The sequence below is a fragment of the Heptranchias perlo genome, chromosome 22 (genome assembly GCF_035084215.1).
Source record: "Heptranchias perlo isolate sHepPer1 chromosome 22, sHepPer1.hap1, whole genome shotgun sequence".
Lineage (NCBI taxonomy): Eukaryota > Metazoa > Chordata > Chondrichthyes > Hexanchiformes > Hexanchidae > Heptranchias > Heptranchias perlo.
In genome coordinates, this window is record NC_090346.1 from 38,679,787 (window position 1) to 38,696,478 (window position 16,692).

General features: G+C 38.6%; 1 protein-coding gene across 4 annotated transcripts in view; it reads left to right on the forward strand.

The window, feature by feature from the left end:
• The window catches only part of LOC137340679 (ubinuclein-1-like), a 55,891-nt gene that overhangs the window by 9,941 nt on the left and 29,258 nt on the right, over positions 1 to 16,692 (forward strand). For 3 of the 4 annotated variants that reach the window (XR_010966854.1, XM_068003330.1, XM_068003333.1), the window contains exons 2-8: positions 960 to 1,055; positions 2,809 to 2,904; positions 6,924 to 7,067; positions 8,941 to 9,047; positions 10,896 to 11,364; positions 14,907 to 14,977; positions 16,177 to 16,306. Coding sequence is in view for 3 of the 4 variants with exons in the window: in XM_068003330.1 (XP_067859431.1) it covers positions 960 to 1,055; positions 2,809 to 2,904; positions 6,924 to 7,067; positions 8,941 to 9,047; positions 10,896 to 11,364; positions 14,907 to 14,977; positions 16,177 to 16,306 (1,113 nt within the window). In the remaining variant the exon portion in view is untranslated. The remainder of the gene's footprint in view (positions 1 to 959; positions 1,056 to 2,808; positions 2,905 to 6,923; positions 7,068 to 8,940; positions 9,048 to 10,895; positions 11,365 to 14,906; positions 14,978 to 16,176; positions 16,307 to 16,692) is intronic. The other variant, XM_068003332.1, reaches the window with a different exon arrangement.

Sequence of the window (16,692 nt, forward strand, 5' to 3'; positions counted from 1 at the left end):
AGGATTTTTATGCCAGGCTTATGAATGTAATGGTGTAACGGTGGAGTGAAAATCTGAACATAGAGCCACCGAATCCAAACAGACTCATCTCTGTGTTGCTTCCATGGAAACCTACCCAGGTGGTCTGTTGACAAAGCAATGTTACAGTTTCTGTGTGACATAGAGAGCCAGCACAATGCCTTATAATCCTGTTTCCAACTGCCTTTTGTACAATCGACTGCCATAAATCTGACACCTTGGGTTGGTTGGCAGTAAGCTGGTAGGTAGGTATAGTATGTAGCAATACTATTATCCCAGTTAAAGGTGCGTGCTCCACCTTGCTTTGAAACTTGTAGCACCTCGATGGATGCACTGGTGTGTACATGACACACAATGCAGTCCATGTACAAAGTGCTCCCAAGTTTCAGAGTAAGCCCATGCAGTCATCCGACGTGAATAACATGATGCTGTTTGTTGCATCTCCCTTTTACTGGCAGGTTAGGCCCAACAATGGCAAAATTATACTGCCCTCCACTCTATCACAGACCTTCCCTTTTGTTCTCCCGCCCCCCCCCCCCCCACCCCTTTCATTGGCTCGGTACTGGCTTAAAAACTTTAACTCTTTAACATCTTCCAGTTCTGACAAAAGGTCTTCCACCTGAAACGTTAACTCTATTTCTTGCTCCACAGATGCTGCCTCACTTGCTGAGCATTTCCAGCATTTTCTGTTTTTATTTGATTTCCAGCATCCGCAGCAAAATGTTACTGTTTGGTTTTCTACATGCACCTCCTTGTGGCAGGTTCTAGAGCAGCATTAGACACGGAACAGCATACTTGTCCACTCACTAAGGAATGGTGTGAAGTATGGGGGAACCTGAGGAGAACAGAAATTGAAAAATTCCTTATCCTATAAGGTAACCTGACAACTCTTATTTTTCTGTTCTGTACATGGTGTTGATTTTGATTTTTTTTATTTGTAGAAAGATGCAGCTAAACATTTTGATGATCCTTTTAATGATGACAGAAGAGAAGAACAGAAAATTGAGACTCTGGCTAAGAAATTTGAAGAAAAATATGTGAGTCATGCTTATTCATTGTTTCATTAGTAAAGCTCACATCTCTTTTCAATCTATATTAGCAAACAGATGAGGTAACCAGTTAATACAAAAGGTTATTTTGCTGCTCTTCTATTTTGTAAAATAAGTTCCATCCAGGTACTTTTACTGTAATTTTGATAATTTGTGCTCTAAACTACCTGATGCAAAACTTTATAAAAATAATGGTTAAATCTGCAATGCTGCACAACTAGACCTGTTTGCAAATATTGGGCATGTTGCTATCTAAAAATTACATATCAAATTGGATTGGTTTCAGAATCTCTCTTCACCCCAACAGACACTTCAGTGGAAGTGGAGATTCATAATAAAGATCAAGTTCTCATCAGATTATAAGGTGCTTGCATAGGCTTCTTCCCTGCACGGACTGTATTTCATTTGAAGCAGTGGATAATGGTGAACTCAGTGATTGTGGAAAATACAATGGACAAAATTAAATGGATTTATACCACAATGGGGAACGAATATTTATTTTTCATTTGCGGTGGATTATTTTTGAAACTGGTATGTTTGACTTTCAAGGTCCCATGATGGACACACATGCATATTCCTTGTCAACAGCCTTTTAAACTGTCTTCCCTCCTACCAACACTATGGCAGGTGCAGTTATTTAATCTTTACTACATCCACTTTTTGAAGATTCATGTTACTATAATAAAAAGACATATGTTTCTTCCACTTTGCAATGTGCACATCGGTCAGCCCGCCACTGCTCTGAATTTATCAACTGCCACTTGACTGCACCAAAAGTACAGCAACTCCTTTTCTTGGAGCATGCAACAGCTGCCCATCGTGGTAAGCTCCCACAGAGTTCAGTGCCTACTGTAATAAATATTTCAAGAAAAACTCTGAAACTTGTCTTGTTTGAAATGCAAATTTGGGTCAATAACCTGTTGACAAACACTGGTTGTGGTGCACTGCAAGTGTAACAAGAATGTCAGTTAGTAGCAGAAAACACATTTACTCTTTAATCACTCTCTCAAAACAACTAACCAAAAGAGCAGTAAGTCCCAATAATTAATTGTTATTATGAAGTTAACTGTTAGAAATTCAACTCCTCCCAAATAAAAGTGGCATAAACATAGCAGCAGCAAATTTTATTAAGGGCAGAAATCAATATATTTAACCATGAACTTCATCTGTTGCTGGAGGCAATTCAGTTCCAAGGTTAATTCTAAACTTGTTGGACCCTTCTGCCAGTTGTTTGTTCTCGAGTTGTTCTCATATCTTCAGATTCTTCTCTTGGAGAATGGCATGAAGTAGTGGAAAGATTCGCAGGCTGATTAACAAGCTGTGATGTGAATGCTCCTTCCATGGCCATAACTATCTTATACCAACTGGTAAAACGGTTAGTCCTGTACAGCAGGAAGGTTTTATGGGCTCCCACAATGCATACATTGGGGGGAGGGGGCACCCACACCCACAGAATGCGAGTATCCCTCAAGATGTCAACTCACAACTCAGAGTCTAAGCCCCGGTCTCCACTCACTTGGACTAGAGCGTGGTTCGAACCCTGCACCTTCTGATTCGGAGGCGGGAATGCTAACACTAAGCTAAAGGCTTGTTCTTTCTAGTGAGTGAAGAGATTGAAGTTGATGCAGCAGGACCTCATTCAGAACTTAGCTGCATGGAACTGCAGTAGAGACAGATTGAATAAATAAGTAACACCATTACAATTAATGATGTCTATTCATGTATAGTTTTTACATTTTAGGGCCCAAAGAAGCGTAGGAAGGATCGTATCCAAGATCTTATCGACATGGGTTATGGATACGATGAAACTGACCCATTTATAGATAACTCAGAAGCTGTAAGTAAAAGCAATTAACTAGTATTGTCCATAAGCAACAGTGACAACACTTCAAAAGTAATTAATTGCCTGTGAAGCGCTTTAGGACATCCTGAGGAAATGAAAGGTACTATATAAATGCAACATCTCCCTTCTCCCCTCCCCCCCACGGCCAGGCCGCCTCCCCTCTTTTCCCCCCCCCCAGGCCGCTTCGTTCCCCCCGCCGCCCCCCCCCCCCCCTGGCTGCTTCGTTTTCCCAGGCCTCCTCGTTCCCTCCCCAGGCCGCCTTGTTTCTCCCCCCCCCCCTCACCCCCAGGCTGCCTCGTTTCTCCCCCCCTCACCCCCAGGCCGCCTCGTTCCCCCCCCCCCCCCCCCGCCGCCAGGCCACCTCGTCTCTTTTCCCCCCCCCCCCCCCCCCCAAGGCCGCCTCATTCCCCCCCAGGCCCCCTGCCCCCCCCCCCCCACCCCGGCCCGCCTTCCCTCTCCCCCGTTTCCCCCCCCCGCCCCCCCCAAGTAGGCCTTCTCCCTCCCCCCACCCCACGCCCTCTCCCCCGCCCCCCTCCCCCCCGCCTCAGGAAACAAAACAAATGCAGTGCAATCCTCAGTGAGAATACGTAGAAGATGCTGAATTTTATACACAGAAAGCATGTCATTTTTCTCCTGCTCTAGTTAAAATAAATGCTTCCAATAATGTGTAACAGATTTTATGGTTCTTGCTACAAAATCTGAATAGTTTTGTGATACTGCCTTGTGGTTTTTGTGCATAAGTTAGAGTGAAATATGTTGTGAAGCAATGTGCTTGGAAGAGTTTTCAGTCTTTGTATCATCAAGGTGCATTCTGTATCTGTGTGATACATTTAACAGTCTTCCCATGTAGGCAGCTAGGCATTTTCTGTGCATGGTATAGTAAATGATATTGCTTGAAATACAAAATAATTTCTCATTATTATGGAAAGAGCCTGAGACAATCCAATTCATTGAACCTAAATGAATTGAAGTTGCATGTGAAAAAAACATGATGTTGTATGATGCCAAGAATTTAGGTGAGGAAGAACTTTGGTATGTATTGATAGTGTTATGAAATTGCAGATTAGAAGGAGTAGATGGTTAAAAAAAGAATAAATGGTCTGTAAAGAAACCTTGGGTGGTGTAATCAGTTTGTCATAGTCTTGGTTGTTGGTAATTGTAGAAATATTTCCCATATTTCTATAGTTGCCACACCACAGTGGCATGGTGATGTGATGTAATAGTTTGCACTGGCTGCTTTCCATGTTCAGTTTATTTTTTTAAAAATGCTCCCATCTGGAGGGGTAAAAAGCTTTGAATGTGATGAACAGAATATTCAAAACCTCACTGAGAATTATTTTTATTTCTATAAGATTGGCTGTAAGACAGTAGCTTAATTATGATTTGGCTTATAAATCATAATATAAGAATATTTAAGAACAAGGTAAAAGCCAACAAGCGTTTCCCTTTTTGAAAGATAAACCCCAACTACACCCTATCTCTCAGTCTCTTCTGTCACCAAAGTACATCTAATTGCTTCCTCTTTGGTACGTTTCTGTGGTAATTTGTTGCACAGGTCTATGCCCTCTGTGCAGCAAAAATATAAACTCTTGATTTGTAGTCTATTGCTACGCTCATGTAACCCAGCACCATATTTATTTGTTACTGCAACTAAGCATGTAGCTGAAGGTTTCATAAATTTATCTTTTATACTCTTATCTTGCTCTTTTTTGGTTCCTCGTTTCCATACAAATTTTACACTTCTCATTGAAATGCCCTCTTTTGGCTTGATTACCTATAAGAATCTGGTCATATTGTTCCTCAATATTTGCTCTGGTATCATCTGCGGACATGGAGAATTTGATCTCGATATCCTTGTCAAAATCATTACAATAACAAGTTCCAAGCTCAATCTATGGAGAACGCCAACATGTAACTTCTGTCCACGCTGAAAAGTTCCCATTGATGATTAGAAATTTTTTTTTTCGCATCAATGATGCATACTCGTGAAAATGCAAATCATATTACCACTGAAAAGCAAGTGCCTTCTGTTTTTAGGGAAAAAGTGCCATTCGATAGTCCTAGGAGAAAAACCATGAATCAGGAAAGGTTCATTTGTAGGAAAGATCGCCTTTAGAGCAGTGAGGTTGTGGGGGTCATTAACAGAGCTTGGCCCACAATCTCAGCTGAATAACACTGGTTGTTAGTGTATTAGTTATGCTTGGGTCCTGCAGTGAACTTCCTTATTGCAGAGTAAGAGATATTTGGAATAAGGTGGTAAGTTCTTGAGTGGAAAAAGCAGTAAATAAATTATAATTCCTGAGTTTGTAATGTTGACAAATACTGATCGAGTGTTGCAGATGAAAATTAATATTGAGAAAAGGCATTGCATTATAGGATACCAGTAATGGGGAGGGATGAAAATGGTGACTTTCTTCTGGAAGTCTCAGGAGATGGCTCAAGAAACCAATCAACAGTTTCAATATGTAACATTTGTAAAGGCCCAGGACAATGCTGGAAAAAGAATTAAACAAAGCCTTCAAACACATCATTCAAGCATTTGTGGTTCCCATGGCAGTGCTCTAATTTTTTGGCTAAAATAGGCAATAGGGGTGATTTTGAAGGAAGGCATACAGAAGCATGAGAATATTCAAGTAGAGAAACAGGCCTTTTGGCCCATCAAGTCTGTGCCAGTGTTTTTCTCCTCATAAGCCATCTAGTCAAATTCCATCTCTTGCTCACCATCCATATCCTTTAATAATTCTGTTTCAAGAAACTAATTCCCTTTCAAAAGGCGTGATGGACTTTGCTTCATAATTACCAGAATTTAAATAACTATCTGTTAAATTCAAAAAGAGCTGCTACTCATTGAACAAATCTCACAGAATGTTAATATTTCAATTGAATGGCTTGGCTCCCTTCCCATAAGCTCCTGTTTTTCAGACAGACCAACTAATTATTTCAACAAAATGAGCTGGAGTATTCTTTTGTGAATAAAGCTGGTTTTTAATCCCTTATCTACTGGGACAGAATTAAAAAAGCCAATACTGAGCTAAGTCTTGGACAAAAATGCTTCATTTTATCACATTGCTCCAAGAAGTCAACAGGGATTGGTATCTTCTTGGCTCTGGATGCCACTCTGACAAAAGATGAGTGTTTTTCAAATTCTCTGCTAGCAGAGTACAGAGTAATGTCCACTCAGTACTAAATTTGCAAATCATTGACTGTTTGGCATCACTATTTAGTTAAGAAAAAAACCCATCTGTTTGTAGAACTAAATGTCTGTACTCTGCTGGGCAGGAATTAAACATCAGATTTTTTTTTACTAGGAAGGAACTTTTTTTTATTATTTTACTGTAATAACTAAAAGGGGAACATATTTTATATTTTTTTTAAAACTCCAATCCTGCCACAAATGCTATAACAATTCCTGATTAAAAGTGCTTGTGTATCTTCTGACAATAGTTTTGGCATTACATATGTATTATAAAATATATATCCTTCTACCTTGCTACAAAACACATTTCCCTATATCATTGACTCTCTTTTCACCTGATCACAATACAAGGGAAGGGTTTCCATCACAGTGCATATACCACCATCTGCAGTCACAAAATGACAACAGTTGGCAAAGGGAGATATGAAAAAAGTTAAAGGAGCAGAAACAAACAGCAAAACTCTGCAGCAAAGTAGAAGTTGCAAATTGGTAAGACAGCCAACCAAAAATGTCACAGTCTTATATATATTATATAACAGTTGGCTGGGAGTATGTTGCTGGCTGCAGAACAATCTCTGCATTTTAACATTTCCATGAGCTTTAGTTTCATTGTCATGGTGTGTGATTTCATCAGAGATTCTCAGTAGTACTGCAGTTACTGCATACACACTATATGCAGTGTAATGTTTTTGTAATCAGCCTGGTCAATCAGTCATAAAATAAGTCATGTCTTTTCCCAGGGAACAGATCATTTCAATAGTGCATCCTGTCAGTTCATGATCCCACCTAATGCCTTCCTTCCTTTGTGGTGTTGTAGTACGATGAACTTGTTCCAGCCTCCTTGACCACTAAGCTGGGTGGCTTTTACATCAATAGTGGAACATTGCAATTCCGTCAAGCATCTGAATCAGATGGGGATGAAGACTTTGTAAAGGACAAGAAAAAGATGAAGTCTCCAAAGGTGAGAAAAAACTAAATTGCTAAATGCTGTATCTTCTACAGTAGTTTGGTTGTGATACTTCAGCACCTTTTGGATTTCTTACTAGGTCCAATTTGACATTTGTCAAGAGAAAAACTGCCAGATTTTCAAACAGAATTTTATTTGATCAATATTGGCTTATGATCGTCGAATCATATAAATTACTGCACCGAAAAAGGATGTTTGGCCCACCACGTCTACGTTATCTCTTCAGCTGGTGCCATTTACTCTAAACACATTTCTCTGGCCTCTCCCCATATCCTTTGATATTCTTCCTTTTTAAAAGCAATTGTTTAAGTATTTCAATAAATAGAACTATAGAAGTTTACAACACAGAAGGAGGTCATTGTGCCCATTATGTCTGTTATCCTCTTTGCTGGAGCAATTCAAAAATAATCCGAGTGTCCACAATCTTCTCAGGGCCCCTTATGTTTTCTGTTTCAAATATTTAAGAGCATATTTAATATATATTAAGAGTCAGCCTTGGCTCAGTGGTAGCACTCTTGCCTCTGAATCAGAGGGTCATGGGTTCAAGTCCCACTCCAGAGACTTGAGTACAAAATCTAGGCTGACACTTCAATGCAGTACTCAGGGAGGTTATCTGGTCATTGTTTCGTTGCTGTTTGTGGGAGCTTGCTGTACGTAAATTAGGCTGCCACATTTCCTACATTACAACAATGACTACACTAAAGAAAGTACTTCATTGGCTGTAGAGTGCCTTGGGGCGTCCTGAGGTGGTGAAAGTTTTCCTTTAAAAGATGCAGTGGTCTCTACTTCAGCTAGTTCATTGGTAAAGCATTCCATGCTGCAACAAACTTCTACATAAATAAATTTCTCCTGAACTCATTCCTCACTTTCTTAGTGATCATTTTAAATTGATGACCTTCTTATCACCGATTCCCCAACCAGATGACATCCTTCGTTATTTTCTCTATCAAAACCCTTTATAATTTTTAAAACTTCTATTAAATCTCCACTTAGATTTCACTGTTCCAGTGAAAATAGTCCCAGTGTCTCAGGTCTCACCTCATAAGTGTAGTTTCCCATTCCTGGCATCATGCTGGTGAATCTACACTATACACTTTCTATGGCTTTAATGGTCATTTTATAATGAGTTTTTTTCCAAACTTTTTCTCACCTCCCAATATAGGGAAAAAAGAAGAAAGCATGTATTTAGATGGTTTTAAATTATTTAGGAGCAAATGCTTAGAAACGATAGGATAGATCAGATTAGGCAGAAAAAGTAAAAATAAATAAATATATATAATATCTATAGTGTGTGTGTTATACACACATACATCAGACAGAGGGACCAGAGCAATAAACAATGGCATGGGAACTTTTTATATATTGGATTATTTGTTATTTTTCATGGTGTGAAATTGTACTTTTATTATTTTAGGATGATTACATGACAGTGGAACAGCTACTTCTGATTTAGGAACTTTGTTTCTGTAATATAGCTTTAGTGTTTCTTTTACCATCATAGCACACCAGCTGAAAATTTATAGAACCAATTTGCCCAAAGAGACAGGAGTTTCTCTGGATCAGTCAGTGGTATAAAGGTTAAAGTAAAATCTATATATGAGTTAATATTTTATATATGGTATGTGCAATATCTATGTATGAGGTATACTATCCAAAATCACTTCAATCTAAACCAGATGAATATCTTACACTAATGATTTATTTAAAACCTAGTTGAAAATTGTATAAGACACCTCCACAAATGCCATTTGCATGCATTACAAAGAACAATTCAGATGGATTTCAAAGATATAATGCATTTTGGGTTAAGTTTGATAACTCTACTGTTGCCTTAGTTTAGTTCTAATATTCCTTTTGATTTTAAAAGAAACGGAAATTAAAAGAAGGAAATGAAAAGATAAAGAAAAGAAGAAAAGAAGATGGACATGAGAAAGAGAAGAAATCTCAAAAATCTAAAATTTCCAAACAGGCTGGGTAAGTCACGTGGGGTTTTAAGGATCTATTCAAGCCAGAGAAGCAACATACCAATATAAGTGCTTCTGTATTGAAATTGGAAGTGCCAACCTTTTACTTTGCTGTAGTCGTGCTAAAGTAAAATGATTGATGTTCTTTCCTGTCACTCTCCCAAACCTGGAGACAGGATGAAGGAAAGTGGGATTGACTATTATGGTTTAATTCCATAATTGTTCAAATATAAACACTAAGGATGACACCGTATACTTTTAGCCCCAATATTCTGTGCCATTAAGTGTTAGGATGCTAGTTCGTAAACATCTACATACTGGATCTCAGTCACAAGCAGAGGTCAGTTATGACCTATGGGGAGATATGAGAAATTGGGCAAGTCCCACCAATGCTCTTTTGTGCAGCTCTTAGCAGGTTGCTTGTCCATTTTTTGTTACCCAGAGTTGGTGCATGGTATGGATGGAATTTCTTTTAAAAAGGAGTCTTGCCCTCAAAAATAAACTTTCTTTTTGGAATGGAGGAAGTTTTCTTTTTAGAAACTAGAGTAGTGTTAGCATAATCACTTGTTATATGTAATATGTGCCCACAGAATACATTCTTTTTCCTGGCTAAGATTTTTCCTGTGTAATGTGGAGTCACGTATAATTGATTTTGGGGTAAATTTTCAATGTAAAATGGTTTGTATTATAGGAATGTCAAAAATTCTGGTAATTGTAATGTACATTTTCAAAAGAACATTGACCTGCCCTTTCTAAGTCACTCTCTGGGTGTAGCTTCTTGGCTGTTCTTAGAGTTAATATGGTTGCTGAGAAAGCAGCTGCTCTACCTTAAATAACCGTTAGTTTGTGTAAATGTATCTGTTTTATAAACTGGACACAGTAAGGTGGCATCTTAATCACAAAACGTTCTGCTCTTTTTGTCACCACTGCGTCATTTCCAGTTCCAACTCAATTGGTCACAATTCCAAACCACTCTGTCTTCAAAACTGTTCCTGGAAAAAAAAGAGAAAATTCAGTCTATAATCTTATCTTTTAAAGTGTGACATTTAATTAGGTACTAAGTTCTGAGTGCCCACCTAATATTTTGTATAGTTTTGAGTAAAAAATGAAAAACTTTCATTCCATCGGTGCAGGGTGTGTTTGAGGGAGGCCCCAGCGGTGAAAGGAGAAGGTTCAAAACCCTTTGAGTCACCCAATACACCAAAATGCATCTTATTTTAAAGAACTGGGGTCAGGGGAAACAATGGCCATATTTTATTTGGGTAAGAGTGTTGAAATATTCCTGAACTCATGCTATAACTAAATACTGAATCTTATTTTTATATGCAGAAACACTTAGAAGGAATTGTTACTTCTAAAGATTTCAAGAGACAAGGCCCTGAAATTCCATAGGAGATCTCCCAGTCTCCGGCCATAACTTCAGCGGGAGATTGGTGGAACCTCCAGAGAAACATGTAAACAGCTGTTTCTGCTGGTCTCCTGCCAAAGTTCTGGCAGGGGACGAGAGAAGCCCTCTACAGAATTTAAGGGCCATTATATTTAAAATTTCAAGCTACTTGAATGAAAGTCAAGCCTGTCTCACGGGGGCTTCTGTTATAAGTGCTGCAAAAGTAGACTTTCTATTTTGGTTATCCTAAAGATGCACATGTTCTTTTTAAAAGCTTCAGGTAAAGTTATGTTTGTATTGTATAAATTTATGGACCCTTAACTGATGAATATTTTATTTGATGAAAGTACTCTGGTCCTCCTATCAATGAACTCGAGAATGTGGAGATCTTAGTTTAAACATACTGATCTCATTCTGGGCGTCCTTTTATTTTTTTTTCTCATCACTGATCTATGATGTTTTTGTAATCAGTAGGTTTATGCCACTGAATGTCCATAAAGAAGAAAAAAAGAAAAAGAAAAAATACATGGGGGCCTTAGGTGTGAGAGAGATGTTAAAAAAATTTGAGAAGGAGAAAGAAGCCTTGAAGAAACAAGAGGACCAGAAGAGCTTGCCCATCTCACAAACTGTAGCTGGCACCCCTCACGAAACTGACACCAGCTCAATAAACATTAATGTTTCGGACCCTCTATTTTCACTTATTGGATCTGCTAATGACAGTGATCTTCTGCAAGTGGCCAGCACTGTAGACCTAGAAATAGATCTAGAACGTCTTCTGAACGACTCTCCTCCAGGGAGTCCCCTTAACGATTTTGATGACGGCAGCGATCCTCTGCCTGTGTTACAGTACTCAACAGTGGGACAAATACCAAAGCAGGTTCCCACGTTGCCTGAAGGACTTCCAGCGCTACTAGAAAAACGTATTAAAGAACTGACACAGGTAAGACCCAGGGAAAACAACTAACCCAAGAAGATAAAGAAATCAAAAGGTATAAGATAAGCTAATGCAAAAGTGTCCGAGCTTTTGTCTTTAAAAGCTGCATGGGTGCATACCATGGACCCACAGGGTCGCATGTAAAATTTAAATGAATGTTCCCATTAACTATATCTCAAGCTCCTGATACTAACTCTTGGTGTTCCGATTAGGATTTATCCACCAATGAGGCAACACCACAAAAATTGCTCTTTCTAAATCTCCAGGCCCACAAAATTCATACAGGCCAAACCAATCAGTAAGCAGTAGGGTTGAGTTGCCTAGGCTTTGAGGGCTAGATTGCCGGGGCTCGGGTCAAATGTGATATTAGGGCCGGAAGTTCAAATGGACTGTATGAAGGGTGCTATTGCTGTATTCTTCCCGGAGGTCAGGGATCAGAAAGTAAAACTGAATAAAGTGATGGTTTAATAATATTTTTTCATGTCCCACATTAGGCACATCTTCCCTCTCTTCCCCACCCCTCCCCCCACTTCCCAAATCTTAAAATGTGGGCCTCTAGTCAGAAAACTGAGTTGCTCTGCACCATATTACCTGTTGAAGCAAGACTTCCACATTTTGGTTGTGGTAGGGAGGTGATGAATTGGTGTTTAAGGGCCTGGTTTTGTGTTACAAAGTTGCCCAAATTGCAGGATGGCAATAGAGCTTCCACTCATTCCTGTTGTTGATAAGGCATAGGTGACCAGTGAGAATGTGACATGTTTTTATTATAAAGGTGACATGTCGAATTCATTCCACGTATATGAGCTAACAATCCAATTGAAACTATTTTTCTATGTATCACCTGAAGCTGCTGGGTGGGAAAATTTGTCTGTGTGATCGAGCTGACAGTGAGAACAAACTGTACCAACCATCACCTCCTCAAGTACCACTGAGTCTTCTGTGGCTTTGATACCATAAACAATTACTATTTTCAACCTGCTTTTACCACAGCTTTTGTAAAGCGATCAATCTTTTCATGCCTAGCAACTGCAACGTGGATTTATATAGCACCTTTAACATAAGGAATGTTTTATGGCACTTTACAAATGGGCATAGGGAAAGATAAACACAAGTAAGACATTCAGACTTGTTTAATGTGTGTATCATCTGGAATCAGAAGCAGCATTTGAGTGAGATTAGCTATACTTTCTATTCTTTCTTTTCCTTGTGTGGACTAAGTGAAGATGTTATACCTTAATGAAGAAGGTAACAACATTACGGATTAGCAGAACTCTCGGCAAATAATTATTTACATGCACAAGGGTGGTATATGACAAGGAATGCTCACATAACACATCTGCACATTGTCAAAGGCATCAGGGTGTTCATTCTCTTCAGAATCTGATCATAGAACCTTAGTTTCTTTTTATGTCCCTATGCTTGTTTAGGTACTAAATGTGTAAAAGATCCCAAGATTGGTCTCGTTAGAGACTGAATATATGTGCAAACTATCGCTGAGAAAGGTTGCTTTAATGTGATCCCCTTACCCAGCGGTTAAAGTGGAATTTATTGGAAAGGGTATATTTTTTTTCTTCCCCTCCCAGCTCCCCATCCTGTATAACCTTTGAGGCCACCCTATAACTTTTGGCCCTACCTGCAGGACTATCCAACTCATTCAATCTGTATTTATCATTTTCAAATGCCCTCATGAGCACTTGGTGCAATCTTTAAAGTAAAATTCCTTTGGGTTTGCAATGCTTGATCAGTGCTCAACGAGTGAATCTACATAGGTGGATTGAGTGGAACAGGTCTGTTTACACGAATGGTTCTCAACAAGGCAATTCTGTCACTGAAAGGAGTCAGTTTTATGGCATATACAATGTTGTATATTGATATAGTGGCTGGAAGGGAATGGAAGTGGTGAACAGAATGGGCCACATGTAACAGCAAAGCTGGGTATTACTTCTAATGATTCGACTCCAAATTGTTTCAATATGAAGTCTATCCCATACTCAAGTTTACTTTATGCCAGGACAAACTTGGAGGGCAAATTTACTGTGGTAAGTTGGATGCTGGGTTTGGGCTAATACAGCTTTGCCAAAGTTAATGAGGCAGGAGACACAGAGATTATTCTTAATAATTCCTCTTGCGCATTTTATACTCTGCTGCCTGAATCTATTACATAACGGAGAGTGGTCTTAGGATTCCAAAGGTACTGCACCAGTATCGTAAATAAATCGAAGTGCTATCGTAGCGCAAGCCACGCAACGTGTTCCCTGCGCCCTTCCCCCCCCCCCCCCCAACCCCAGCAATTATTTGACCTCTTCTCTCTCTCCTTCCTCACTCCCTACCCTCGTCCACCTCCGTCCTTTCCTTCCCTCCAATCTCCCATCTATTTCTCTGCATCCGCCCCACCCTTGGTCCAGTTATCCTTTCACCCTCTTGAAATGAATACTGCCCTCCATATCCTCTAACTGATTCCATTATCCTCCACTCTAACTCTGCTTGACCAGAAGAATACAAATTAGTCTTGTCAAAACAAGTTATCAAAATTTTCTTTTACATATGTATTTTATAACTAAACAATTACCCTATAAAGCTTATATTGCAAACATTAAAATACTGATAATGCAGGAAAAGGATCGGAGACAAGAGGGGAAAAAATAGAAAAAAATTGCAGAACAAAGATAATCAGGAATCCTGAGAATGAACTTCTTAAAGAGGTGCTTTTTTTTTCTCGATCAGAGAAAGAAAGCTCGGGGAACGGTGACTAAACTGCAGAGCGAAGAGGTAAAATATGCCCCATGGGGCAGGAAAACAAAGTCAAGATACAACGTCTGAGGCCATGTTTGTATTCAGAGTGCCTAAAGTGGAAGGAAATGTCACTTAAAGTTTGCAGAGAATTGTAGTAGCCACTGAAAAACTGGCTGGCATGTGTTATGCAAATTTTCTTTCAAAATGCTTTGCTTTGATTTATTTCTCAGAGGAAAATAGCTTTGCATTGGAGTGAAAGAATTCCTTTGAATTTACGTGTGTGACGAGTTTGTGACTGGTAAACTGAAATGGACAATGTCAGGAATCCAGTGTATTAATGTTTTTACCTGGTTCACTGATGGATCCAACTGTCCAGGAATGCTTGCGATGTGCTTTCATGACTTCACTTGCAATTGATAATTTCTAAATTTATAAAACATTGGCTCTAAAGTTCAAATAATTAAGCCAGAATATGTTGTGAAAGTGGATGAGTTCTTTATAACTGATAATTTTTAGAGTCACTCAATGTTAACGTGCATAACAAGATGTTAACTCTTATCAGCATTGATCATTATAGATATATTTTTCAAACTTGGTTGATATCTTTTAAGATTATTTTTAAAAGCGAAGTGGCCAGAAGGCTACTGAATTGAACTGTTTTTTTTCTTCTGTAGTACTTGGTTGCCATTCAGTTTTGTATTTGACAAACTGGTGCTGAAGATCATCAGAAACTGCAGCTCTTTAATCCAGTTAAAGTAGGCTTTAGAAGGGACCTGAAGTTACGAAAAAAAGCTGATGATATTCTTGTCTTGTAGGCTGCCAAAGCCTCAGAAGGAGAGGGGAAGCAGAAATTCTTCACACAAGATATCAATAATATTCTGCTAAAGTAAGTATTATCCAATCTCCCATTTTTTGTAAAGCAATGAACCTTGGCTGTATTTCAAAATGATCAAAAACATTAAGTTTCCCATCTGTAGAAATAAAGCTTAAATAGTTCTTGTGCAAATTGAATCAAGTTGAGCAAAAAAATTAGACAGAATGGACAATTTGAAGATAGTGAATTATTTTACAGTATTGCTTAACTTGAGGCTTATAAGAATCTGCAGGGAGTTTGGAATTAATCATTGTGCAAGTTTAGAAATTAGCATTTTCTGAAAAGAAAACAATGTTTTAACTTTAAATAACAAAAAGCAAAAGGTTATATTGTGCCCAGTCTAGAAGATCTATTTGTTGTATATTGAGTTTGAATGTGTGTGTGGTCAGACCAGTTGGAATGACTAGTGAATAAAGGCTCTCATGTCAAAATATCTAAATGCTCAAGTGTCCAGCCAAACAATTAGACTGTTTTTCACTGTTGCACAAACCAAAGCTACTATCCAATAATTTTATATCCCTACTGCCAGGTTAAATTGTCTTGATATATACAATTTATTTTCACAGAAAAAATCTTTTCAAATTAATCCTGTTTATTATAACATAGGACAAATTTTATGAATTAGCACAAATCTTTGTGCAGCAGGAGTGCATGGTGGGAATGTGGACGTGAAGGTCGGTGTGTTCCGTACGATTTCCTATCCGTTCATTTTAGTGGTTGAAGAATTGTACAGGGCCAGCTACTTTCTCCACCTGAATTCTCGATATGCATTTCCATCATGTGAAGCTCTGTGCCAGGGGTGCTAATTTATACAATTTACCGCATTCCTCACACTACTTACAGAAATGGTATCAACAGAGCACAACAATGTATAACCTTTATTATTACTTACACGTGTTTCATGATGCATATCACAAGAGATTGATGGGATGGCAATACTGGTTTCTTGCCATCCAAGTACTTAGTGGAGAGGAATGCTAGTTTGAAATCCAGAGATGAGCAGGTAAGTTTTCAGTCTCTCCCTTGGTACTGTTACAACTACTGTCCTTAAAATGAAATGATCTCTCGATGCTTATATGTAGTGTGGTTGCATAAATGGGAGATTTTATTAGAGAAGGAATTTCAGTATTTTTAGTTTCAATCATTGCTGCTCCATCTGGAAAGTTCTTGCTGTGCACTCTGAATCTATTGTGATGTGTTTATGTTTTCAGTATTGAGCTACAATCCCGTGAATTGAATAGTCAGGCTCGCTCTGGGGTTTATGCACACCTGGCATCCTTCTTACCATGTAGTAAGGACACACTGGTCAAAAGGGCAAAGAAACTACACCAAAATGAGCAGGTAACTGACATGAGAGTTAGCATTCTGATATAAAATCCATTTGTACAACTATAACTCTTGTCTTGAGGTTAGGAAAACCATTGTGTTTATAGAAAAGCTGTTGCATCATATTTTTAGAAGCTGTGACAGACTAAAGGTGTATAATTACAACCAAGTTTACTAAACAACTGTGTCTTTAAGAAATTATTTTATATACAAGAATTTTCTATTACTAGTTTAAGTTATTAGCTGTAATTTTCTGAGTGTAAAATCTAGTATTCTAGTACTATAAGGATTTTGTTACCAAGAGTAAGCCCTTTTATTTTGCTAATTTCATGTTTATGAATGAAGTGCCTTTTCGATGGAGGTTCAGAAGTGAGTCTTTAAATTTTGAAAAATGTACTACT